The sequence below is a fragment of the Melanerpes formicivorus genome, unplaced genomic scaffold, assembly GCF_026170545.1.
Source record: "Melanerpes formicivorus ecotype bairdi unplaced genomic scaffold, bMelFor1.0.p_v2 SCAF_155, whole genome shotgun sequence".
Lineage (NCBI taxonomy): Eukaryota > Metazoa > Chordata > Aves > Piciformes > Picidae > Melanerpes > Melanerpes formicivorus.
The window spans coordinates 192,699-218,632 of record NW_027142507.1 but is presented as its reverse complement, the minus strand read 5'-3'; the positions used below and the strand labels follow the sequence as shown (position 1 = coordinate 218,632).

The following is a 25,934-nucleotide window of genomic DNA, read 5'->3' as shown; positions in this document are numbered from 1 at the left end:
CGCTGGATGCAGCGGGAAGGCCTGAGCAGATGAAGTTCTGCTGCACAGGCAGACAAGCCACTGTGCTGTGCTTTATTGTAAGGCAATGTAACAAGCCTTGTCTGTTCCTGATCTGTTCTTGTAAGAGCCATGGGAAGAGAAGCCATCCAGAGCTCCCCAGTGTACTGCCCAGTTACAGACAGAAATTTGGACAGAAAAATGTATCTTAAATTTCATCAAAACAAAAGTGGGAAATTAAACCCTGGAGCTCTGGGGGATAATTCGAGTTGTCTGCAACCTTTCTTTAGATAAAAGATTTCCCCTCCCTGCACCAAAGAAATGATTAGGAGTCTCCTCTTTAAAGGGCCATTTCATATGGTATTGTGTTAGCAAGTTCTTTGCTGTCTTTCCTCCAGAATATAGCAGGAGAGAGAACGCAGTGCTCATGAGGTGCCAAAAATAAATTGAAAAGAGCTAGCAAGATGTAAGATGGAATCCTAGCTGGCCTCTGCCAGTAAAGAATTAAAATTCACCATTCACCATATGTATTGACCATGGCCATTTGCTTTCAAAAATAAGCCATCAAGGTAACAAGTCCCACAGAAACACCAAGTCAGCTGCAGCCATTGCATGCCAAACACTGTCATACCTGTCTGACCTGGGACACTTCACCAAACAGAAGTTGTCCAAATATATTCAGACCCTTGTCTAAGCACATGAATAGTGGTGAGGCACTGGAACAGGCTCCCCAGGGAGGTGGTGAAATCACCATCCATGGAGGAGTTAAAAAAACAAGTAGATGTGGCGCTTTGGGACATGGTCTAGTGGTCATGGAGATGTCGGATAGAAGGTTGGGCTTGATGATCTTAGAGGTCTGGAGCAGGCTGCCCAGAGAAATTCTGGAGTCTCCTTCTCTAGATATCTTCAGAACCCACCTGCTTGTGTTCCTGGGTGACCTGGCCTGGGTGATTCTGCGTTGCAGGGGGATTGGTCTTGATGATCTCTGAATGTCCCTTCCAAACCCTTGCATTCTGTGATTCTGTCTTTCCAACCTTAGTGATTCTATGATTCTGAATCCCAGATATTTCTGGTTTCTGCTTGCCTAAAATCTGTCTTTGCATGTTTATGTACCCACTATGAAGTGTTTAGCATTATCTCAACTACATTTCCTTTGACTAATGTTATTTCTTTTGCCCTCTCCTGCCATTTATCAAAGTGCTTTTGTAGTCTGCTCATAACCTTTACGGATGCATAATTCCTCCCAGCATTCTATCACCTTAGCACAAGGTTGCTAAAACTCTCCACAGTTGTTAATTGACCTCTCTGCTATCCTATTCCAAACATCCTCCCAAGATAATGAGGTACAACAATTACCTCCTATTTAATTTTAAATACAATTGTCATTATCACCCTAACATACATGCAGCAGGAGCGTCCAGAAAGTGATGTGGTTTCCCATTTTAAGTCTTTATAAAACCACATCCTCATGAAACAAGCAAAGGAAAAAAAAAACCCAAAAGATTTTTTGATAAATCCATGCTGCATCAAATGTAGGGAAATATTTAGAACCAGAACTCAAATGCAGCCAAGACGAAGTGGCCTCAAGTAGCACCGGGGGAGGTTTAGAAAAGACACTAGCAAAAAATTGTCTACTGAAAGAGTGGTCAGGGATTGGAACAGGCTGCCCAGGGAGGTGGTGGAGTCACTGTCCTTGGAGGTGTTCAAAAAACATGTGGCCATGGCACTTCAGGAGATGGATTAGTGGTCACGGTGGTGTTGGCTTGACTGGCAGACTTGATGATCGTAGAGGTCATAGAATCATTAAGATTGGGAAAGCCCCCTAAGATCATCAAGTCCAACTACTTAAGGTCTTTTCCAACCTTAATGATTCTACGATTTTTATCCACCAAGTCTCAGGGCCTTTACAAGCAGCTGAAACTGGCTGGGTACTACACTACTGTCCTCTCCATTCCGGTCTCCTTTATATTCAGAGCCACAGAATGGTAGGGGTTGGAAAGGGCTTCTGAAGATCACGTAGTCCAACTCCCCTGCCAAAGCAGGATCACCTAGAGATGGTTGCATAGGAACATATCCAGGGGGGGGTTGTAAAGTTTCCAGAGAAGGAGACTCCACAGCTTCTCTGGGCAGCCTGTTCTTTGATGTCCATCTCACCACCTCCCCATGTCTAGTTGGTAACCAGTGCCGGTACCCGACTGCATCAGCCGCTCCTCTAGATGCTCGCTTTTCTGGTGACTGTAAGGGACACCGAGCTCTCCGCCAAGAGCCGAACCCGCCTAGGGCTGCACCCGCTCGGAGGGGACCTTTCCGCAATTTCGCGGAGCACAGCTTTCCCCAGGGCCTCCCCAGCGCTACGGCTAGGTTCGCCAGCGGCGCTGGGCCCCGCAGCCAGCTCAGCCGTGCCCGGGGCGGGGGCTCTCTGCCATCCCGCCCGGCTCCGCCGGCTCGGTGCCGCCGGCGCTCGCCTCCGGCGCGCAGCACACGTGGAGCGGGCGGGGGACCGGGCGTGGGACCGGGCGTGCGTGTGTGTATCGCCTCTGGAGGTCCCGGAACCTCCAGCTCCGCCCTGCGAGTCTCCGAGAGCCGGGGCCGGGCTGGGGGGAGCAGCCCCGGCCGCCGCCACCCCGCCATGCCGCAGCCGCAGGCTGCCCGCGGCCCCTGACAGCCTTCGGCCTCCGCGGCCTCCGGGCGGCGCGGCGGCGGGCGCGGCCCGGCCCTGCCCTGCCCGATGGGCAGCCTGCTGAGCGGGGTCAGCTTCAAGGAGCCCACCACGGTGGAGGACTGCGACTCCACCTGGGAGACCGACTCGGAGCCCGAGGAGGAGGCGGCGGCGGAGCCCGGCGGAGAGCCGCGGCGGCAGGAGGAGGCGTGCAGCGCCGCGGGAGGCGGGGAAGAGCCGGCCACGGACTGCCGGCCGCAGCAGCTCCCGCTGCCGCCGTCCCCGCCGCCGGAGGAAGTGGAGCGGCCTGAGGCGGACCCCGACCCCGAGCAGGTACCCCCGCAGCGCCGGGCGCTCCCCCGGTCTTGCTCTGCCCGCAGCCTCGGCGGCCGTGCTGCGCTGGGGCCGGCCGGCGCTCGGCGCTGGCCCCGGGCTAGGCGCTGGCCCGGGACGCCCTGGTGCGCGCCCTGATGCCGGGGAAGCAGGCGGAACGGAGCCGAATACTCCCGCCCCGGGGCCGGGACAGCCCCACGCCCTCCCCGCTCTGCAGCACTGGGAGGCCGGAGCATGGGCGCGGGAGCGTGCGGCCCCGCGGCGTGGAGCGGCTTGCGGTAAACCAGCTCTGCGTCTGGAGTAGCGATGAGCCGGGTTTTGTGTACCCTCCATCATCATTATGGCAACCTGCTCGTGGGAGAAGATCGAGGCCTGGAAGTCGTCAGTCCCGCTGCCGCAGTTTCTAGGCAAGGTTCTGCTTTGAATTAGATGTAGGCTTGAACTTGGCCTCTAAATTAAATGGGTTGCAAATCCGAATATTGGATCGTAAATGGCAATGGGTTGGTCCCTCCTCGGCTGGTGCGAGGTGAGGATCTCTCAGAGCAGCTTTTCTGTCATTTAGGAACTGTTGACAATGCCAAGCCTAAAGAAGCCCGAGGCTGCTTTGGCAATAATTTCATTGAGGTTAGACTTAAATGAAGAGTGGGCCAGTTTGGTCTGGGTTTTTTTATCCTGCTATATGTATTGCATTTATATTGGGTTCATAAATTGTGCAAAATTCAATGAGCATGAGCATTTCACCCTTTTCTGCCTGGTGCAGTGGGGTCCTGATGCCTGCTAACTGAGTGTCTCGGGGTTCAGGTGACCATGTTTAGCCTGGAGGTGTGGTCAAAGCTGCGCTTGCGGAGGCAAGAGTGGAAACAAACCTGTGTTTGTCATTAGTGTGCAGCTGATAAGCAACTGTAAAAGCAAATGTCCAGGTCAGCCACAGGAAGCTTCCCTTTCTAGGCTTGATGTTAATCTATTGCATATGCACAGTAAGGAGTGCAGTGAATCTTTTTATCCGTTTTGGGTTTTCCCCCTCATTTGGTCTTTAGTGTAGAGAATAACTTGTTGAGATAGAACAATACAAGCCTACCCGTTGCAGTATGGTCATAAAGAAATGACAAAGAAAATTAAGTTGTTGCTGGCAAGTTGAACGCTCTGCACACGTGCTTAATTTTCAGTTATTCTTCGGTGTGTGTGGCTTTTACAAGTGCTCTCTGAAGTCATGGGAGTATTTCCACTCAGCTTCATGGGCTCTGTTTTAGGTCACAGCTTCTCAACAGCAGGGGGCCAGGACAAGGTCTTGTAGATGTGTATGTTCTATGGCAGGTTTTTGTTCTAGGGTTTAGTGGTTCTTCTTACTGGGCTTTAAAATTCAGTTCTGAGAAACAGTGGGAAATGTTTCAGGAAGGTGTTAGGACTGCATTTTGGCTTGTCCGTGACTATTCGCTTTCTCCAACAGGATACGACGATAGCAATTAAATCTGTGCACACATGACAAATAGTCTCTGCAAATAATATGATTTCCTGTTCAGAATGAGTAATGTCTTTGCATTTCCATGTCCAGGTATTTATTTAATCTTGTGCTAGCACTTTGAAGCCTTGCATTTAGAAATTGCCGTCAACCTGTTGATTTAAATCCACTGGAAGGACATTTCACAGCCATGCTTTTGTGTTTTGCTTTATTTTTTAATGTAGATTTAAAGTATGCGGTGTTAAGTATTCACACAGAGGTTTTCAGTGTTTGACCGGGTTGGATGAGGCCTTGAGCAATCTGGTCTAGTGGAAGGCATCTCTGCTAATACCAGGGTGGGTTGGAACTAGGTGACCTCCAAGGTCCCTTCCAACCCAACCCATTCTACGATTCTACGAAACAGTAGGCACATATGTGCAGCTGTGTGTATTTACATTGCTGAAATCCATCATGATAAATAACTAACATGACACAAATTTGCTCTGTGGGGGGTTTGTGGATGGTTATTTTCTGCTTTCTCACTGTTTCAGAGCGGTGATGGAACTGAGCTGACAGCCAAGCCAAAGAGAAGCTTCTATGCAGCCAGAGATTTATACAAGTACCGACATCAGTATCCAGTAAGAGTATTCGATGGTTTAAAACAGCCTTTTTTAGTAGAAGGCAGCACAGAACTCACCGTTCCTAACCTTTTCTGATGCTTAATAAAGAAGAATAAAAAAGCTGACACAGCGGGAGAGGAGCGAAAGTAGCGCAGCATCTTTATATCCTAGGTGTACGTGCAGACACGTGAGATGGGAAAGCCTGAGCGCGACAGGAGGAAGCCAGAAAAAGGCTTGTGCCTTGAACATCGACAAGGATAGATTACAGAGCTTGGAGAAGGAAACAAATCTTCATTTTAAGGGTGGCAGAGCACTGGAACAGGGTGTCTAGAGAGGTTGTGGAGTCTCCATTTTTGGAGGCATTCAAACCCACCTGGATGTATTCCCATGGGATATACTCTGAGTGATTCTACTCTAGCAGGGGGTTGGACTAGATAATCTTCAGAGGTCCCTTCTGGCCCTGACCATTCTCTGACTTACTATCATTTGTCTTACAGGTTCCTTGAGACTGAAGTTAAGGTGCTGTTACAGAATCATAGAATGGTCCAGGCCGGAAGGGACCTCCAAAGGTCATCCAGCTCAACCTCCCTGTAGTCAGTAGGGACATCCTCAACTAGAGCAGGTTGCCCAGGGCCTCGTTGAGTCTTCCTTTGAATGTCTCCAGGGAAGGAGCCTCAACCACCACACAGTGGGGGCAACCTGTTCCAGTGTTCCACCACCCACATAGTGGAAAAACTTCCTCCTGATACCCAATCTAAATCTGCTTTTCTCTTGTTTGAAACCATTGCCCCTCATCCTGTCGGTGCAGGCCTTTGCAAACTGTCTCTCTGCAGCTTTCCAGTCGGCCTCCCTCCTGGCAGGCTGCTGTTAGGTCTCCCCGGAGCCTCTTCTTCTCCAGGCTGATCACACTCAGCTCCCTCAGCCTGTCTGTATAGCAGGGTTGCTTCAACCCCCTGGTCATTTTCATGGTCCTCTCTGGACCTGCTCCATCAGTTTCATGTCCTTCCTGTGCTGATGGCTCCAGGTGAGGTCTCATCAGAGCAAAGTGGTAGAATCACCTCTCTGGATCTGCTCACAATGCATCTTTTGATGCAGCCTGGGATACGATTGGCCTTTTTGGCAACAAGCTCGTGCTGCCTGATCACGTCCAGCTTCTCCTCTGTGTTTATTCCTCTAACCTCTGCCTTGGTAGCACAAGGAATCAGCCGTAAGGAAATTGCAGATCTTTAAACTGAGTCTTTAAGTGTATGAATAAAACCTTGTGGTTCCTAAAACTCCTGATATTTTTCTCTCCTCAAATTAACAAGGAGCACCATATTGCTTTCTGGATAGTCTCTAATAGTTTTGTTGTAAACTGATAATGTTCCTCTTTCCTTTCTTTCAGCAGAACTTTAAAGACCTTCGCTACCAAAATGATTTGTGCAACCTCCGCTTTTACAAAAACAAAATCCCATTTAAACCTGACGGTGAGTAGTGCTGTGGCTGTCACAGAGATCACAGAATGCTCACAGACAAGAGAAGCAAAAGGAAACTGGTGATAGTTACACTGCTGACAAATTAAAGATGTTAAGTTACAGATATTGATGCTGTGTCCAGTTCGGATGCCCTCAGCACGAGAAGGGCGTTGAACTGTTGGAGAGAGTCCAGAGGAGTCCATGAAGATCATCAGAGGGCTGGAGCACCTCCCCTGTGGGGACAGGCTGAGAGAGTTGGGGTTGTTCAGCCTGGAGAAGAGAAGGCTCCAGGGAGACATTAGAGCAACCTTACAGTACTTGAAGGGGCTACAGGAAAGCTGGGGAGGGACTTTTGACAAGGGCTGGGAGTGATAGGACAAAGGGCAATGGCTTTAAGCTGGAAGAGGGGAGATTTAGACTGGATTTTAAGAATAAATTCATTACAGTGAGGATGGTGAGACACTGCAACAGGTTGCTCAGGGAAGCTTTGGATGCCTCCTCCCTGGAGATGTTCAGGGTCACGTTGGATGAGGCCTTGAGCAGCCTGGGCTGGTGGGAGGTGTCCCTGCCCATGTCAAGGGGGGTTGGAACTGGATGATCTTCAGGGTCCCTTCCAACACAGACCATTCTGTGAATCTGAATTCTATGACTTGAACCTCCATGCTGGAGTAGCATGTTGGTAACACAGAAGCCGGTTGTGCTTAAATCATGGTTCTCTATTTGCTCCAGGAAGGTGATGCTTTCCCCTGCATTCTCAGCAGGATGCAGTACAGGGTGTTGTTCATACTACTGTTTTACACTGCCTTTTATAAAACCAAGGTAAACTTGTGCCACTGTGCTGAACAAACTCTGGCTGCTTGGAGTGGCAGGGATCAGGGTGTTATCCCTAGAGCTGTATAAGGAAAAAGGAATGTGTTGTAACTACGGTGTGTGAGGTTATTGCAGTATTAATTTCTCAGAGTCCCTATTGGTTCTGGTAGTGCAGCAGGTGGTGAATGGTGCCACATCCAGCTGGCAGCCAGTCACTAGTGGTGTGCCCCAAGGATCAGTGCTGGGCCCCATCCTCTTTAACATCTTTATTGATGATCTGGATGAGGGCATTGAGTCCATCATCAGTAAATTTGCTGACGACACCAAGCTGGGGGCAGGAGTTGATCTGCTGGAGGGTAGAGAGGCTCTGCAGAGAGACCTCGACAGGCTGGACAGATGGGCAGAGTCCAACAGCATGAGATTGAACACATCCAAGTGCCGGGTTCTGCACATTGGCCACAACAACCCCATGCAGTGCTACAGGCTGGGGTCAGAGTGGCTGGAGAGCAGCCAGGCAGAGAGGGACCTGGGGGTGCTGGTTGATGGTAGACTGAACATGAGCCTGCAGTGTGCCCAGGCAGCCAAGAGGGCCAATGGCATCCTGGCCTGCATCAGGAACAGTGTGGCCAGCAGGAGCAGGGAGGTCATTCTGCCCCTGTACACTGCACTGGTTAGGCCACACCTTGAGTCCTCTGTCCAGTTCTGGGCCCCTCAGTTTAGGAAGGAGGTTGACTTGCTGGAACGAGTCCAGAGAAGAGCAACAAAGTTGGTGAGGGGTTTGGAACACAGCCCTGTGAGGAGAGGCTGAGGGAGCTGGGGTTGCTCAGCCTGGAGAGGAGGAGACTCAGGGGTGACCTTATCGCTCTCTACAACTACCTGAAGGGAGGTTGTAGACAGGCGGATGATGGTCTCTTCTCCCAGGCACCCAGTACCAGAACAAGAGGACACAGTCTCAGGCTGTGCCAGGGGAGGTTCAGGTTGGATGTTAGGAAGAAGTTCTATACAGAAAGAGTGATTGCCCTTTGGAATGGGTTGCCCGGGGAGGTGGTGGAGTCGCCGTCATTGAAGGTGTTCAGAAGGAGACTTGCTGGGGTGCTTGGTGCCATGGGTTAGCTGTTTGGGTGGGTTGGATTGGTTGATGGGTTGGACACGATGATCTTGAAGGTCTCTTCCAACCTGGTTTGGTTTATTCTAATAAAGGTTTATTCTAACCTCATATGCAGTGTAGTGCACCAACGCAGGGTGAAAGATGGCAAATCCTGCTCTAGAGAGTTTGCAGACAAGGTGTGAGAGACAGAAGGCTAGCAGACAGATGAGGTAGCAGAAGGAGACAAATAAAATGGTCTTGGCTAGAATGATAGATAGGAGTCTTGCCACATGAGCCAGTGGGGGGGGGAAAAACTAAAAAAAACGTATTGCAGGCCAAAAGTAAGCTTTGGGGAGTTCAAAAGAACCGTGAGGAGGTTACTTGGAAGGAATTTGCTCAAAAGCAGCTTGGGAGGAAATACCAAAGTGCACTTTGGAGTACAGAAGTAGTGAAACATGGAGGCTGCCATTGAGGCAGGATCCTGTCAGAGACAGCATCTCACAGCAACAAATGGCTTCTGATAAAGTAGAGGTCACAAAGGGCTTTGGAAGTGAAGGTTTGTCGTTTTTGTTTGATGTTACAGAAAAGAGCTTCACAGGGGAAGAAGGCCAAGCAAAAAAGAAGCAATAGAAAAAGCTGTGGTCATGATCTTATCAGCATCATTCAGGGTAGGTGTAGGCAGGATAAGAGGGTGCTTTTCAGGGTCAGGAGAAGGGATATTGAGTTGCAAAATGTTACAGTTCTGATGGGAAGCTGGATGGGAAGGAGCATGAAGCAGAAGGATGGAAAGGGTATGAATGGGAAGGTTGAAGATGAGAGCTGCTCATAGGTGAGATAGCAATAGTGTCCTTAGCACATGAGAAAATAAGTCAGGGTATGTGGAGGAATGACAAGATCCTGGTTTTAAATATCTGGAGCTTCATCCAGATATCCACAGGCAGATACTGTTTGTAGCTTGACAGGAAGAAGAGTTAGGTCTGTGAATGACAAGTAAAAAGGCAGCAAATTCAGGAGACATTACACCGCAGAGAGAAAGAGGAGGGCTGTGAGGCATAGAATGGCTCAAGTTGGAAGAGACCTCAGAGGTCATCTACTCCAACCCCCCTGCCATGGGCAGGGACACCTCTCAACTTGACTTGGTTGCCCAAGGCCTCATCCAGCCTGGCCTTGAACACTGCCCAGGGAGATGACATCCACATCCTCCCTGGGCAGCCTGTTCCAGAGTCTCACCACCCTCCTACTGAAGAACTTCTTCCTCAGATCCAGTCTAACCCTGCTCCCCCTCAGCTCCAAACCAGTCCCTTTGTCCTCTCTCTGGACACCCTCAGGAAAAGTCCCTCTGCAGCCTTCCTGGAGGATCCCTTCAGGTATTGGAAAGCAGCTGTGAGGTCCCCTGGAGTCTTTTCCAGGCTGAACACCCCCAGCTTCCTCAGCCTGTCCTTGTAGCAGCAGCCCTTGGATTATTTTTGTGGCCTTCTCCAACAGCTTTGTGACCTTCTTATGGTGGGGACACCAGAACTGGACACAGTAGTCAAGGTGGGGTCTCACAAGAGCAGAGGAGTCCATGTGAACCTGGGGACCGGACCACATGAACCTGAAACTGAAAGCCAGAAAAGTTTGGGGAGGGGGCACGCTTTAAACTGCAGTATGGAGGAGCAATTCAAGAGGATTAGCTACAAGAAGAGATAGTCATGGAAGTTAGAGGAGGGTTTCTTGCAAAATTTGTAAAGAATAAAATTTCTCTTAATATTTTAGGAGAAAACCCCAGTTGGTAGTGTCAAAGGTAGCTGACAGGCCATGGAGACTGAAGTGCTGATGGCTGTGAGCTCTGGTTATGCAGAAGTTTTTGATGAGAATGGGAAGAGTAGCCACCACCTTGGCCTAGGTCTGTGGGTCTGTGAGAGCCTGTAGGAGTAGTCTAAGCTATGATGGTAGGGCCTGAATTACTGGGGAATGTTATTAAAAAACATTCCTAGTGCAATACTGGAGCTGAAGTTTAATTGCCATGACCTACAGGTTGAGCTTTTGGTTTTTGGATTCAGATCTGGTCTGTCTCTGTCCTGGAACTGAGCAGCAAGTTTTCCAATATTTGAAATACATAGTTGGATGCAATGTGAGGATGATGGCAGGAGGTCCTCTTTGCAAGGTCCTTTTCCAGCCTTGCCTACACTGAAAGCTGCATGTTATTAGCAGCAGCAGCTTTGGCTGTCTGCTTTCTCCATGTCTTGAAGAAAAGTGTCCAATGTATTCACTGAGACCCAAGTGGAAATTGTCACTGGGAGGTGAGGGAGGTTTCAGGTGCATAATAGGAGGCTATCTACCTGGGCCTTTGGGCTTTTTAGGCCACTCCTTTGCTATCTGACTCTGGGAGGGGCTGTGTGGCAAGGGTAAAACTCTTGTTGGTTTCAGAGTAGAAACAGACAGAGTTCATTCATGGAAAGAGGCCGCAGAGAGTTTAGAACAGGGAACATCCTTTTATGTACTCTGCGTGCAGTGTCTGGAAGGGCCTTGGCTCATGACTGAGTATCACGAGCATGGTCTTGGTGTGAACAATGATTTGTTGCTTTTTAGATGTGCTTTGTCCTCTGATTTTTTTTATGCCTGTCTCTCTGCAAGAGGAGCTCGCTGAACTCCACAACTGTTCGGAGACCACTAAAAACTGAAATTCTCATTTATTGAGCATAACCTGAAAAAAACAATGTCAAACTCATAGCAATGGCAGCAAGACTCTTGGGCAGAGCTCACTGAGAAAGATTTCCCAATTGTAGTGTTATTTGCAGCTGGAGAGACTCCTTCTTGGAATGGGAGATCTCTTAGAGTTGAGTCTTTTTTCTGCTGAGAGTATTTTTTTCATAGAATCATGTTTTGGGCTGGAAAAGACCTTGAAGATCATCTGGTTCCAACCCACACTTCAGGGTTCATAGATTCACAGAATGGGTTGGGATGCAAGGGACTTTAAAAATCGTCCAGTTCTAACCCCTCTGCCATGGCCACTAGACCAGGGTGCTCAAGGCCTCATCCAGCCTGGCTTTGAACACTTCCAGGGAGGGAGCATCCATGACCTCCCTGAGCAACCTGTTCCATTGTCTCACCAGGAATTTAGTACAATTAGGAGTTTATAGATGTAGTTATTTGTTTGTGTATATATACAGGCTTCTGTCAAAGCAATAACAGGCAATTCATGATACAATCTTTTATGTAAGTGGTTTGTTAATGAAAGGCAATGCAATAAAATGATCTAGGATGTGAGAACTTTTGGAGAATCTGTTTTACACATACCCTCTGCTGGTAAGTAACTCAAGTAGGGGACCTACAAGAAAGCTGGGGAGGGACCTTTTACAAGGGCTTGTCGTGATAGGACAAGGGGCAATGCTTTTAATCTTGAGGAGGGCAGATTAGGTTTGGATATTAGAAAGAAATTGTGTACAGTGAGGGTGGTGAGACACTGGAACGGGGAGCTGTGGATGCCTCCCACCCTGGAGGTGTTCAGGATCAGGCTGGATGAGGCCTTGAGCAACCTGGGCTAGTGGGAGGTGTCCCTGCCTGTGGCGGAGGGGTTGGAAATGGATGATTTTCAAGGTCCCTTCCAACCCAAACCATTCTATTATTCTATAATAAGTCACTTGCTTTTGTTATAATGAAATTTGATAAATCTCTTCTTCTTAACAAAGTTTTAGTAACTAGGTTTATTTTAAGTTAAAATGAATTTATTGATGGCTGTAATAGACCTTACTTCACTTAGTCTGTGAAAGAGTGAAAGCCTTCTATCACTGTGTACTGTGTGTAGCTGATGGTTACCTAACAGCCTCCAAATTATTTTTCTGCAGGGGTTTACATTGAAGAAGTCTTAAATAAATGGAAAGGAGACTATGAAAAACTGGAGCATAACCACACTTACATCCAGTGGTTGGTTACTTATTGCCTATTTCTGATTGCAAGCATTAATTTGGTTAAGTGTTCATGCACCACGAGCCATAACATGCTTTTCTTTTAACAGGCTTTTTCCACTGAGGGAACAAGGTCTGAACTTCTATGCTAAAGAATTAACTACCTATGAAATTGAGGTAATACAAACTGAGCTCAATGCAAACCAGCACGTTAATTTTAATACATAATTGCTTGTTTGTTATGTAGAGTTGTTCGATACAATGCATAAGTGTACTGGCTTTAGTGCCACTTTGAATTTCAGATGTATTCTTTGTTTTATTAGGAATTCAAGAAAACAAAGGAAGCAATTAGAAGATTTCTTTTGGCTTACAAAATGATGTTGGAGTTTTTTGGAATCAAACTAATTGACAAAAGTGGAAACGTAGCACGAGCTGCTAACTGGCAAGAAAGATTTCAACATTTGAATGAGTAAGTAATGACATGCACCCCACACTCCAGAACTGCCATAGACTCTCTTCAGCTTTTTTTTCCTAGAGAAGAGGAAAATAAATCTTCCAAACATTGTCAGGCAAAGGAGAAAAAGAAATAGTCGATGCCTTGTTTGTGCCTGTAAGTGTTATGTTCCTCCTTTCCCTTTCATCCGTTGTGCTTCTCACCCTTTACCAGTCTGCCATCGCTGAATTCCTTAAAAATGCAACTTCAGATGCTGAAGAAGATGACAGAGCCTAATTAATTTGTTTGTCACGCTGCTGAACACATTTTCACCTGATACCGAAGCACTGCTGCTCAGTTGGAGAGAACAAGTGGCTTTTGTATTTGTAGTCATATTTCTTTTTGAGAAAAATCCAGTTCTCCACGTCTGTATGGGAGTTAAATTAACAAGGTTTTCCCTCCCTCCTCAAAACATAAAATAGGTATTGAATATTTTTCAATTGCACTACTTAGATTCAGACATGCACTAAGTCAAACTTTGGCTCAGCTTTCAACCCATTAAATCTGTTGGGTTTCAATTATGGTTTGTCCCATGCAAATTAACTGTATCAAAATCTCTTTTCAGATATTGTGATCCCTTTCCTAATACCTCTGACCTTTGAGATGAAGATGGTTTTCTTGCAGTATGTTGTTCTCCAGTCCAATTGAAAGCTTGTGGCTAGAATTGCTGAGGCATAATTTTGAGTGAATAATTTGTTACTAATTTGACTTAAATATTATGTGAGCCACTACGAGTGTGGGCTCAGGCCACGGATAAAACAGGGGTTTTATTACTCAGGGTTTTTTCAGTCACTGCACATTTTTACACTCTTGATTCCTGTATTCTCACCAGTGAGCAGCTACATAGTTTTAAGTCAGGAATTGGACTCTTTACTTAATTTTAGGCATGAAGAATTGAGACATTTAAGGTTTACTGTTTACTGAGGTACACTTTATGAAGAAAAGCTCTTCACGAGCACTTCCAAGAGACAGTTAATTTGTCTTAGATACTTCTTGTGATGGTGGGACTTGCTTTCCAGAGGTGCCTCTTTTTCTCCCAACACTGCATCGGAAGTGGAGGTAGTTTAATCTAGACTGGAGATCCAGCTTTGTGTAGCTTAAGTGCAGTGAATCCTGTTCTGTAGTCATATTACCACTGCTGACCCATGCTTTATAAAATGATGGGTTTTTTTCTTCAGAGAAAAGAGACAGCAGAAGGAATCACAATCAGTACACGCTTTAAGTTTGGGTTTTTTTCAGCCTATTCCCTCATTTCATTTTACAGACACAAATTTTCACTTACAACATCCTAGCAGAGAAGTTGCTAGCAAGCTACAGCAGCTCTGAGAAATTAAAGGATGGGAAGCCTGACGTATACACCTCGAGTGATAAAAAGGAGTGAGAATTTGCAGTTCCAGTTCTGTATCTGTAAGGGTTGGTTTGGTTTTGTTGTTTGGTTGGGTTTTTTCCTGATTCAATGGAATTTTTTCATCCTTTCCTTCCAAAGGTCTCAACACAATTACTTGAGAATCACTCGAATTCTGAAAAGTCTTGGTGAGCTTGGATATGAGAGTTTTAAATCTCCCCTGGTAAAATTTATTCTTCACGAAGCTCTTGTGGAAGATACCATTCCCAACATCAAGCAAAGTGCGCTGGAATACTTTGTGTATACCATTAGAGACCGACGAGAAAGGAGGAAACTCCTGAGATTTGCCCAGCAACACTACACCCCTTCAGAGCATTTCATCTGGGGACCCCCAAGAAAACAGAAATCAGAGGGAAACAAAGCAAATAAAAAGCCAGCATCCCCAGTTTCTATTCACAACAGTTACGTTTCTAAACATAAGAAGCCAAAAGAGCCTAAGAATACTTCAGCAAGTGGAAACTCAGCTGGGAAACCAACTGAAGAAAGAAAGGTGGAACTCTCAAAAAAGGGGGAAGAAAATTACCAGGATGAACAAGAACTGAGCTGTGATGCTGTTAGGCAGAACAGCAGTGAAAAGAGCGGTGATGCTGATAGCGGTCAGCATTCCAAATCAGAGGAAACTTATGATTCAAATTCAAACAGAAAGGAGGACGCTTCTCACTCCAGAAAAGAGGATGAAAATCTGAACAATGACTGTGGAAACCACCCAGGCATCATAGAGAAAGATTTATGTGACACTGAGGATTCATCAAATAACACGGCAGCAGATCTACAAGACAACCTTGATAAAGATACACTTTCAGGGGGGACCACCACAAAATCCAAGGATGAGCTCAAGTCATGAGTCTGAGGTTAAAAAAAAAAATCATTGTTTCACATTGAATGAAGCAAATTATTCACTGTTCCTTCATTTGGGGTGAAATTTCCATCTGGGGTGATATGAAATATTCCCAAGACCGTGCTTGTTGCACATGTGCCAGATTAGGCTTCTCTTAGGTTAATGAATTTTGATGGTGGTTTGCTTTTTTTCAACCTGAGTTTATCAGCAGTTAACCAGGTGTGGCTCTTGAAAACATTTGTGGATAATCAAAGCTAAATTCATTATCTTTTCCAGCCATATAGCACAGAAAACCTTACCTGTTCTTTTTGCCATTACCTTCATCCATGGGAAAACCCCAACAACACAGCAAGCAAACACAATTTATTACAAAGCCTTGGAACATCAGAATTTTTAAGTTGCTTTCGATACGCTTTACATGACGATTTCCTTTTATGAAGTGACTAGAAATCATTTCAAGAGCAGTTTGGGTTTTTTCCTCTAGTGGATATTTGGGTTTTTTTAAGAACTATGTTGATGTTTAACAGCAGTATTTGCACAGTGTCTTTTACCTTAGGTGAGCATCCTGTCAGAGACACTAAGTAAGAGGTATCAAGATGTCCTATGCAGCTATATATTGAATAAAAGTTTATCTTACAGTGACGCTGTAGCCACAGCTTTTGGGTACAAGGGAAGTTGCACTTTAGATTTATTTCAGTCCCTGTTAAAGTCTTCTCTTCTCCTGACTTGTTTGTTACTACTGATCTGAGGGGAAGGGATCACTTTTGATGACTCAGATTTGGCCTCAGTGTGAAAGCTTTCTGTTGAACAGCAGTAGTGAAACAACTCCTTTAGCTGGGTTCAGCACCTGGGAAGCCTCTGGACAATTGAAAGGCAGTGTCTTCACCACAAGGCTCTGCTTAATCATCAAGAGAAGATGTCACCAGGCCAATCCAGCTGAATTTCACCTAAACTTGGAGGTTTCTTGTCCAGTTTTGGGTAAGTGTGGCCTTTGCCGAAATCTGAAGCTCCTGCTGCTGGTCTTGAAGAGCAAGGCAGTTGTTCTTCCTTCCAGCTGTCTCTTTCCTCTCTTTGCTCTCTGTTAGAGGTCTTCCACAGTTTAATGTTGTGTTGAGCATCGGCTGAAACTTGAGGTATGCCAATCTGCTGGGTAGACTGGAGCTCAGCAGGGAACAATTTCCCAGTTAAGGTCTTTCACAGTTTTCATCACTGAAGGACAGTCTGCTTTCCCCGAGTAGCCTCCTCTGGCTTGATGCCATTCAGTCAAGTGAGACAGTAGTCAGCAAGTTGTGTAGAATATGAATTAAAAATAATGCAGATAGGGCTCACACTTTCTAGAGTCCTAAAAGAGTCTAATATTCTGCATGTATTTTCTATTGAAAAGTGTTTATATTATCCACTGCCTTTAATGTATTTTTGACAAAGTGTTAATGAGGCAAGTGGCTGACTACAGTTTGAGGATCCCAGTGCTTCAGGACTTTATTCAAGTCTTACAACTCAAATTGACAAAGTCTTCAGGGGTTTTCTGAACACAGAGAACGTATCTTGTATTTTCCTGTTGTGCTATTTCCCATCGTGGCAGCGCATCATCTGTTGTTTTCCCTATGTAATGCCATTGCTTGGAATCAAATAGAGTGGCAGTTGGAGATCTTGGTGCCTGTGGACAAAGACAGATTCTATTCTATTCTTCTCCTGTGCTGCCTTGTAAGCAAAGGAGCCTGTGCACGTGTTGTGTTTAAAGAGTAACCCAGATCACTCCAGGAGGCATTAAGTCTCTCTGAGAAGAATGCCCCAGAGAATTCCTCATGCAGCCGTTGCCTCTTTAAAGCTGGGAAGGTGCTGAGAAACCTTTCACAATATCCTGGACTTGGACTAGAAACCCCTTGTTCAGTTTTCCTCTGACCTTCAGAGCAGAAGGGGACAGGAGATGCTGAGATAAAACTGGTCCGTGTAGTTGAAGGCTCTGACCGCACACCTGCACACGAGGAGGACACCTTCATGTTCCACCTGCGACTGTTTAAATCATGAGTGCCTAACCATGTCACCTTGATAGCATTGGGGTTTGCATCGTTCCTGAATGGCACAGGGCAAATTATACCCTGTGTTTGAGGACCGTGACTATAAGGTAGGTAGTTAGAGAGAGCCTTCAATTTATGGACTTTAGTACTGAGGTTAAAAAAATGTTTAATGTTCAAGTGAAATAAGGGATGCTGTGTGACTGTATTTATACTGAAATGTGATCAAACATCAGTGAGCTCAGGAGATCTTTTGTCTACTGAACAAAAAAATAACAAAACAGAAAGAATTGTTGCTCTGGTTGTAAACCAGCAAGCTCTTGGAATTTGCATCCAAAAGATTTCTCTGCAGTCCAGCGTTCTGTTGCTGTGACACAGCTGTCGCCTGTGCATGCTTGCTGGTTCTCTACTCATCGGTAAGTAGATTCATAGATTGATTTAGGTTGGAAGGGACACTGAAGATCATCTAGTTCAAAGCCCCCTGCCATTAATAAATGTACTTCATGTACTTTTAACCTGGCAGGCCTGTCTGCATGAAAGGCCAAGCGTATCTGAAAATACAGACAAGAATTTTCGGGCTCGGGTCCTTTTTAACTCTGCAATTATGTGTTTGGGTTTGATTTAACCCACAAATCGGCACATTTCTGTCAGTTTTCATAGAAGAGAGAATACCGATTGCCTCAAGGGAGCTGGTTTTGTGTCACGTGGGCTCCTGCACTCTGTAATCTTTGTCGCCTGGCTTTATCAACCTCATCACTCCCATGGGACACTTTTAACACAGGTTCTGCTCTATGTAAAATGTGATGTTCTAGCGTTCTTTCCACAGAGGAGTTGTTGCTCCTGATTTTGCAAGGATTCTTTGCAGGGCAGTGATGCAGTATAGCAACCCACTGAGATCTGTGAAGCTTGAGGGGGTACACTGTGCATTTTGTTAGAGGATCAAGGCCTTAGCAACCAGAGGCACCATGTGCTCGAAATTTCTCTGTACTGGCTTTCAGTTTTACAGTTCAGTGTAGGTTGGAGTGATTGCATTCTCATAAATGCCAGTGCTTGGCTGCTGAATCGTGTCTTTGCACATCTTCAATTTCTGAAGTAGGTCAGGATGTTTGCTCACTTAAACCTGGGTTTATCTCCCTGTATGCCCAAGTACTCGGGGATTTCTGTGTGCCTGGACCAGTGTTTTACTGGAGTCTGAGCTATTTTAAGGAATTAAACAGAACCTGTTTATCTGTGAATCTGGTGAAGTCCCCACAGACTGGAAAAGGGGAAACGTTGCCCCCATCTTCAAAAAGGGCAAGAAGGAGGAACCAGGGAACTACAGGCCAGTCAGTCTCACTTCTGTGCCTGGAAAGATCATGGAACAGATCCTCCTGGAGTCACTACTCGCTCAAAAGAATAGTGAAGAGGTGATTGGGAACAGTCAGCATGGCTTTGCCAAGGGCAAATCCTGCCTGACCAACCTGGTGGCCTTCTATGAGCAGGTGACAAAATTAATAGATGAGGGGCGAGCAACTGATGTCGTTTACCTGGACCTGAGCAAAGCCTTCGACACTGTCCCGCACCACATCCTGGTCTCCAAACTGGTGACACATGGGTTTGATTGGTGGACCACTAGATGGATAAGGAACTGGCTTGATGGCCGCACCCAAAGAGTGGCTGTCAATGGCTCCATGTCCCAGTGGAGGCCAGTGACAAGTGGAGTCCCTCAGGGATCAGTCCTGGGACCTATCTTATTCAACATCTTTGTGGGGGACATGGACAGTGGCATTGAGTGCACCCTCAGCAAGTTTGCTGATGACACCAAGCTGTGTGGTGCAGCAGACACGCTGGAGGGAAGGGAGGCCATCCAGAGGGACCTTGACAGGCTGGAGAGGTGGGCACAGGCCAACCTCATGAAGTTCAATAAGAGCAAGTGCAGGGTCCTGCATCTGGGTCGAGGCAATCCCAGGCACAAATACAGGCTAGGCAGTGACTGGCTGGAGGGTAGCCCTGAGGAGAGAGACTTGGGGGTGCTGGTGGACAAAAAGCTCAACATGAGCTCTCAGTGTGCACTTGCAGCCCGCAAAGCCAATCAGATCCTGGGCTGCATCAGGAGAAGTGTGGCTAGCAGGTCGAGGGAGGTGATCCTCCCCCTCTACTCAGCCCTGGTGAGACCCCACCTGGAGTACTGTGTCCAGTTCTGGAGCCCCTATTACAAGAGGGATGTGGAGGTGCTGGAACGTGTCCAGAGAAGGGCCACAAGGATGATCAGAGGGCTGGAGCACCTCTCCTATGAGGACAGACTGAAGGAGTTGGGGCTGTACAGTCTGCAGAAGAGAAGGCTCCGAGGTGACCTAATTGTCACCTTCCAGTATCTGAAGGGGGCCTACAGGAAGGCAGGGGAAGGACTTCTCAGGATATCAGGCAGTGATAGGACTAGGGGGAATGGAATGAAGCTGGAGGTGGGGAGATTCAGGCTGGATGTGAGGAGGAGGTTCTTCACCATGAGAGTGGTGAAACCCTGGAATGTGTTGTCCAGGGAGGTGGTCGAGGCCCCGTCCCTGGGGGTGTTTAAGAGCAGGCTGGATGAGGCTCTGTCCAGCCTGATCTAGTGTGGGGTGTCCCTGCCCATGGCAGGGGGGTTGGAACTAGATGATCCTTGTGGTCCCTTCCAACCCTGAATGAAACTATGAAACTATGAAACTATGAAACCTTGCATACAGGGGCTCTTTCCTAATCAGTACGTCTGGGTAGCCTCTGGTACCATTAATGGGAGTGGTGTGTATATATGCGCAGGCCTGTGGCTTCAGTTTGAAGTATGCTGTGATGGACCTGCAGTTTGACAAAATTGTAGAATAGAATCATAGAATGGCTTGGATTGGAAGGGACCTCCAAAGGTCTTCCAGTCCAAGCCCCCTACAGTGAGCTGGGACATCCTCCACTAGAGCAGGTTGCCCACAGCCCTGTCCAGCCTGACCTTGAATATCTCCAGGGATGGAGCCTCAACCACCTCCCTGGGCAACCTGTGCTTCCACCACCCTCCTGCTGCACAACTTCTTCCTCACAGCCAAGCTCAAGCTGCTCTGCTCTACTTTGAAGCCATTGTCCCTGCTGCTGTCCCTGCAGGCCTTTGCAAACAGTCTCTCTGCAGCCTTCTTGTCGCCCCCTTCAGGTCCTGGCAGGCTGCTCTTAGGTCTCCCTGGAGTCTTCTCCAGGCTGAACACCCCCAGCTCCCTCAGCCTGTCCTCACAGCAGAGCTGCTTCAACTCCTGATCATCTTTTGTGAAGTGTCCCTGCCCATGGCAGGGGAGTTGGAACTAGGTGATCCTTGAGGTCCCTTCCAACCCTGACTGATTCTGTGATTCTATCTTTCTATCTTCATGGCGCTCCTCTGGACCTGCTCCATCAAGTCTATGCCTTATCTGTGCTGAGGGCTGCAGAGCTGGATGCACAGATGCAAGGGAAGTGACTACAAATTACACAAAAATACAGCACTTCAAGACTAGTGACAGCTCTGTGCTCTGCTATCCTGGACATAACTGTGCCTCGGTGCCCAATACTGTGTTGGCATAGAGCTTGGTACACAAAATATGTACCATGGACCACTAGGTAAGAAGAGCGTTTTATGTGTGCACATATCCAAGAGCAGAACTTACCTTTTGGCATCCATACAGCTCACATCTAAAGGTGTGATCCTAAAGGATGCTGCAGGTATTTACAGTAAGCTTTTGAGAGCTGTTCCCTGGCTGATTAAGTCCCTGGCTTCCTGCTCTAAAGTTGCAGCAGGCTGATGTATTAGGTATTTTTATAATCATTGTTAATATTTCATGCAAACTAGAGAAAGCCTGGAATTACTCCAGGATAACTCTGATAATCTGCAGTTGCCTGCATCTGTACTAGAACCACAAAGTTTGCAGACCTTAGAACACCTCTGCTGTGAGGACAGGCAGAGGGAGCTGGGGTTGTTCAGTCTTGAGAAGACTCTGAGGAGACCTTAAGGCCACTTTCCAACACCCGAAGGGATCCTGCAGGAAGGCTGCAGAGGGACTTTTCCTGAGGGTGTCTGGAGCCAGGCTAGGGGGAATGGTTTGGAGCTGAGGCAGAGCAGGGTTAGAGTGGAGCTGAGGAAGAAGTTCTTCAGTAGGAGGGTGGTGAGACTCTGGCACAGGCTGCCCAGGGAGGCTGTGGCTGCCTCCTGCCTGGAGGTGTTCAAGACAACACTAGATGAGGCCTTGAGCAGCTGAGTCTAGTCTTGAGGTGTCCCTGGGCATGGTGGGAAGGTTGGAGTAGATGCTCTCTAGGTCCCTTCCAACCTGAGCCATCCTATGACTCTGCAAACTTGCTATACTCTAAATGCGTGATTCGGTAAGGTAACTCAAGGGAGCTTGAGTTGATTTAAAAAGAAAAGAGCTTTTGTGGTTTTTTTTAAATAAAATCTATGTATATCTGTTTTATGAGTTCAAACTTTTTTGCACCTTTCTTCTCCTGACAGTTGTGACGGTACTGATCACAAAGTTTACTAAAGATATGTTAAATTAAAATGCAGCTCCTATTCCACCATACTTTTACAAGTAAGATGTCGTATTGAATTTCCTTGACAAAAGCTGTATTTCTGAGCAGGATGCAAGTATGTGATGTCAGTTTTGCCATTAATAAAAGTGTGACAACATGATGCTAATCATCTGCATGTCCTAAGAACTGCCAGTGTGATGCAGAAAAAAAAGATATTTCTGGCCTTGTATTCTGTCTCCATCAGTGGCCACCCACAGATGGTGTGAAACGCAGAGCAGATAAAGTTGACTCCATTTTTCTGCTTTTGGAATTCATGGTTTCTTTCAGCCGCCACCAGCCCTTGTGGCTGTGAGTTCCATCTTTTAATTGTGTGTGGAACAAGTCATTTCTGGTTTGTCTCATGGGTTTATTCAAGAATCGTGAGTGCATTTGAACACGGTTGCTGACAGTCGTGTAAGGTGAACAGTAATCTTGCTTCACGGCAGTTTTTAAAAGCTGGGGGAGATTCCAGCAACAGAATCCCTGCTTAGGCAGAAAATGTCCTCCATGTCCGTCCTTAGGCAGAAGACCTGTCCTATGTTGGTGAAAATATTATTTTACTTGGCCCCTCTGAATAAGTCTTTACACAAATCCTTTTGAATGAAGCAGTAGAAGTCAGATTCCAACTCCAGAGCAGATTTATGTTATTTTTCTTTCTATCGGTATAAAAGCAGCATCGGTCAAAAGCAAAACCTTTTCTTATCCCACATCTTGATGTGGTCCTGGCAGCTTGATCTAGTTGGAGGTGTCCCCGCTGAGTGCAGGGGGGTTGGGCAAGATGACCTTTGAGGGTCCCTTCTAACCTGATGCAATCTGTGGATATGAGTGAGAGTTTGGAGACGTCAGCACCAGTGGGTTGTACCATTGTGATCATGTGGAGGATGGAAATGCTGTCTGTGGTTAGCTGAGAACCATACTCTTCATTATCCATTTTGGTAGCTTTTGATAATGGGCATAACTGCTCAAAAAATGGTTTTGATGGCCTGAAAATGAAGAATGGGCCAAAAATGCCTGATCATGGGCAACCTGCCCTCTGTTCCTGTCACCATCAACACCAGAGATTCACTGCTTACAGGTATTCAGATGCAGTTCTTCAAGGGGGATGTAAATTGTGTCTCTGTAGCAGCTCTGTATTACCTATGAGCTATTTCAGAAATATTTCCTGCGTTTCTTTCACAACCCACGTTTTTAAGTGAAGGTAGAATATCTTTCTTTGGTCTCCTCCCTGGGGTTGTTCAAGGCCAGGCTGGATGAGGCCTTGAGCACCTGAGTCTAGTTGAGAAGTGTCCCAGCCCGTGGCAGGGAGGTTGGAGTAGAGGATCTCTAAGGTCCCTTCCAACCTAAGCCATTCTATGATAAAGAGACCTTCAAGGTACTTAAGACCTTTACGGCAAGCAAGATTTTTGTGTAAGGAATACATTTACAGTATCACAGTATCACCAAGATTGGAAGAGACAGACCTCAAAGATCATCGAGTCCAACCTGTCACCACAGACCTCATGACTAGACCATGGCACCAAGTGCCACGTCCAGTCCCCTCTTGAACACCTCCAGGAACAGTGATTCCACCACCTCCCTGGGCAGACCATTCCAATGGCAAACAACTCTCTCAGTGAAGAACTTTCTCCTCACCTTGAGCCTAAACGTCCCCTGGCACAGCTTGAGACTGTGTCCTCTTGTTCTGGTGCTGGTTGCTAGAGAGAATAGACCAACCTGTTCCTGGCTACAACCACCTTTCAGGTAGTTGGAGAGAGCAACGAGGTCTCCCCTGAGCCTCCTCTTCTCCAGGCTAAACAATCCCAGCTCCCTCAGCCTCTCCTCACAGGGCTGTGCTCAAGGACTCTCACCAGCCTCGTTGCCCTTTTCTGGACACATTCAAGTGTCTCGATGTCCTTCCTAAACTGAGGGGCCCAGATCTGGACACGGTACTCAAGGTGTGGCCTAACCAATGCAGAGTACAGGGGCACAACGACTTCCCTGCTTCTGCTGGCCACACTATTCCTAATGCAGGCCAGGTGCCATTGGCCTTTATTTTCAAAAGCATTAAGCCAAATTAAGGACAGATGTGAAAATTGGCAAGTTTCTTCTCAAGCAATCTTTTAGTTCTTGGAAAGGTGGCACTTTTTGGTTCTACTACGCTTACAAGTCAAGTGGTGTGTTACATCAACTGAAGTTTCTTGTGAAATACACTGAATGTATTTACTGCTGTGGTTAACTGTGAAAATTACTGGTTTGCTGTTAAAAAAAAAAAAAAAATTATGGCACTTACATATTTTGGGAATATGCTGGCGTGTGTTTGCTAACCATTAGTTGCCCTTCCCACCCCATGTTTTAACTTACTCCATGCGGTTTGCCCTTTATGAGTTCAGCAACAGATGGTTAGGTGTAGTTTTGCACTGATAAAATTTGTAAGGATTGTTAAAATGTGCCCTGAAAAAGAAAAAAGACAGAAAAAGAAAAGAAAAAATGGATCCCAAACCCAGCCATTTTTTCATTTGCAAAATGCAAGAGCTACATGTCAGTTCGGAGGAAGGGCGCTGCTCTCTCCTCTGTGTTTAATTACAGAACGCCCTGCGTGTTTGGCAGTAGCAATACCATACATACCTGGTAGGAGTGGTAACCAGTTCCTGGGATTGTAATGCACTATCAAGTGTTATGCCAAAAAAAGAGACACAATAATCACTGCATAAACATGAAAAGCAATAGTTTATGTTGCTTACGGCTATATATTGTTTGTAAAGTGAAACACTGGGATTTCCTTTCAGGTAAATATATTTTTAAAGCAGCAGCCAAAAAAAAAATAAATCCTCTAATAAAGCTTCTTCATCTATCAGCATTGTTTTAGCAGCACCTACAAACATTGTCTAGCTCTGATGGTGTGTGCTTGCTGATGGGCACTTGTTTGTGTAGACTTCTGTAAATGTATTAATGCTTAAAGGCTCTGGTCCTCCTGTTTTGTTGGCAGTGGAAAACCCACCAGGGATTGCAAAGGAGCAAACACTATCTGGGCCTTACCTTTACTAAAAGTTCAGGGTTTTGTTTGGGTTTTTTGTTTGTTTTAAGAAAAAGCTGTTCTGGGCCCCTCAGTTTAGGAAGGAGGTTGACGTCCTGGAACAAGTCCAGAGAAGGGCAACGAAGTTGGTGAGGGGTTTGGAACACAAGCCCTATGAGGAAAGACTGAGGGAGCTGGGGTTGCTCAGCCTGGAGAAGAGGAGACTCAAGGGTGACCTTATCACTCTCTACAACTACCTGAAGGGAGGCTGTAGACAGGCGGATAATGGTCTCTTCCTCCAGGCACCCAGTACCAGAACAAGAGGACACAGTCTCAGGCTGCGCCAGGGGAGGTTTAGGTTGGATGTTAGGAAGAAGTTCTATACAGAGAGAGTGATTGCCCATTGGGATGTGCTGCCCGGGGAGGTGGTGGAGTCGCCATCATTGGAGGTTTTCAGGAGGAGACTTGATGGGGTGCTTGGTGCCATGGGTTAGTTGTTTAGGTGGGTCGGATTGGTTGATGGGTTGGACAGGATCTTGAAGGTCCCTTCCAACTGTGTCCAGTTCTGGGCCCCTCAGTTTAGGAAGGATGTTGACTTGCTGGAGCGAGTCCAGAGAAGGGCAACGAAGTTAGTGAGGGGCTTGGAACACAAGCCCTATGAGGAGAGACTGAGGGAGCTGGGGCTGCTTAGCCTGGAGAGGAGGAGACTCAGGGGTGACCTTATTGCTCTCTACAACTACCTGAAGGGAGGTTGTAAACAGGCAGAGGTTGGTCTCTTCTCCCAGGCAGCCAGCACCAGAACAAGAGGACACAGTCTCAGGCTGCGCCAGGGGAAGTTCAGGCTGGAGGTCAGGAGGAAGTTTTACACGGAGAGAGTGATTGCCCATTGGAATGGGCTGCCTGGGGAGGTGGTGGAGTCGCCGTCACTGGAGGTGTTCAGGAGGAGACTTGACAGGGTGCTTGGTTACATGGGTTAGTTGATTGGGTGGTGTTGGGTGATAGGTTGGACGCGATGATCTTGAAGGTCTCTTCCAACCTGGTTTATTCTATTCTATTCTATTCAACCTGGTTTATTCTAAATTCTAGCTATACTATGAAAACGCTGTGGACATTGAAGGGTAAAATAACCTTTATGATCATACAGGCAGACCCTCAGAAGAAGTGTTAGCATCTGACCTACTATCTAAAGCTCCCCAATTTCACGCCACTATGTCCCATTCTATCATCTGCACACTAGAGCTGAAATAAATCTGAGCTACCTCTGTTGTTCAGGGGAGTTAAAATGCAAGGTTTTGTTTTGTTGTTTGGCTGAAACATTTTCTTTTCTAACAGAGCTGTGCCATAAAATTGGGATCAGGATATTTCTACTCTGATAG

The 25,934-nt window shown here is 46.7% G+C and overlaps 1 protein-coding gene across 2 annotated transcripts in view; it reads left to right on the top strand.

The window, feature by feature from the left end:
• Positions 1 to 2,522: 2,522 nt before the first annotated feature.
• OGFRL1 (opioid growth factor receptor like 1) overlaps positions 2,523 to 25,934 on the top strand; it is a 45,202-nt gene continuing 21,790 nt past the window's right edge. The window contains exons 1-7 of one of the 2 annotated variants that reach the window (XM_068168731.1): positions 2,523 to 2,989; positions 4,979 to 5,065; positions 6,432 to 6,513; positions 12,226 to 12,304; positions 12,396 to 12,462; positions 12,609 to 12,754; positions 14,265 to 15,999. In XM_068168731.1, coding sequence (XP_068024832.1) covers positions 2,726 to 2,989; positions 4,979 to 5,065; positions 6,432 to 6,513; positions 12,226 to 12,304; positions 12,396 to 12,462; positions 12,609 to 12,754; positions 14,265 to 15,027 — 1,488 coding nt within the window. In that variant the 5' untranslated portion in view covers positions 2,523 to 2,725 and the 3' untranslated portion in view covers positions 15,028 to 15,999. Of the gene's footprint in view, positions 2,990 to 4,978; positions 5,066 to 6,431; positions 6,514 to 12,225; positions 12,305 to 12,395; positions 12,463 to 12,608; positions 12,755 to 14,264; positions 17,147 to 25,934 lie in introns of both variants that reach the window. The other variant, XM_068168732.1, reaches the window with a different exon arrangement.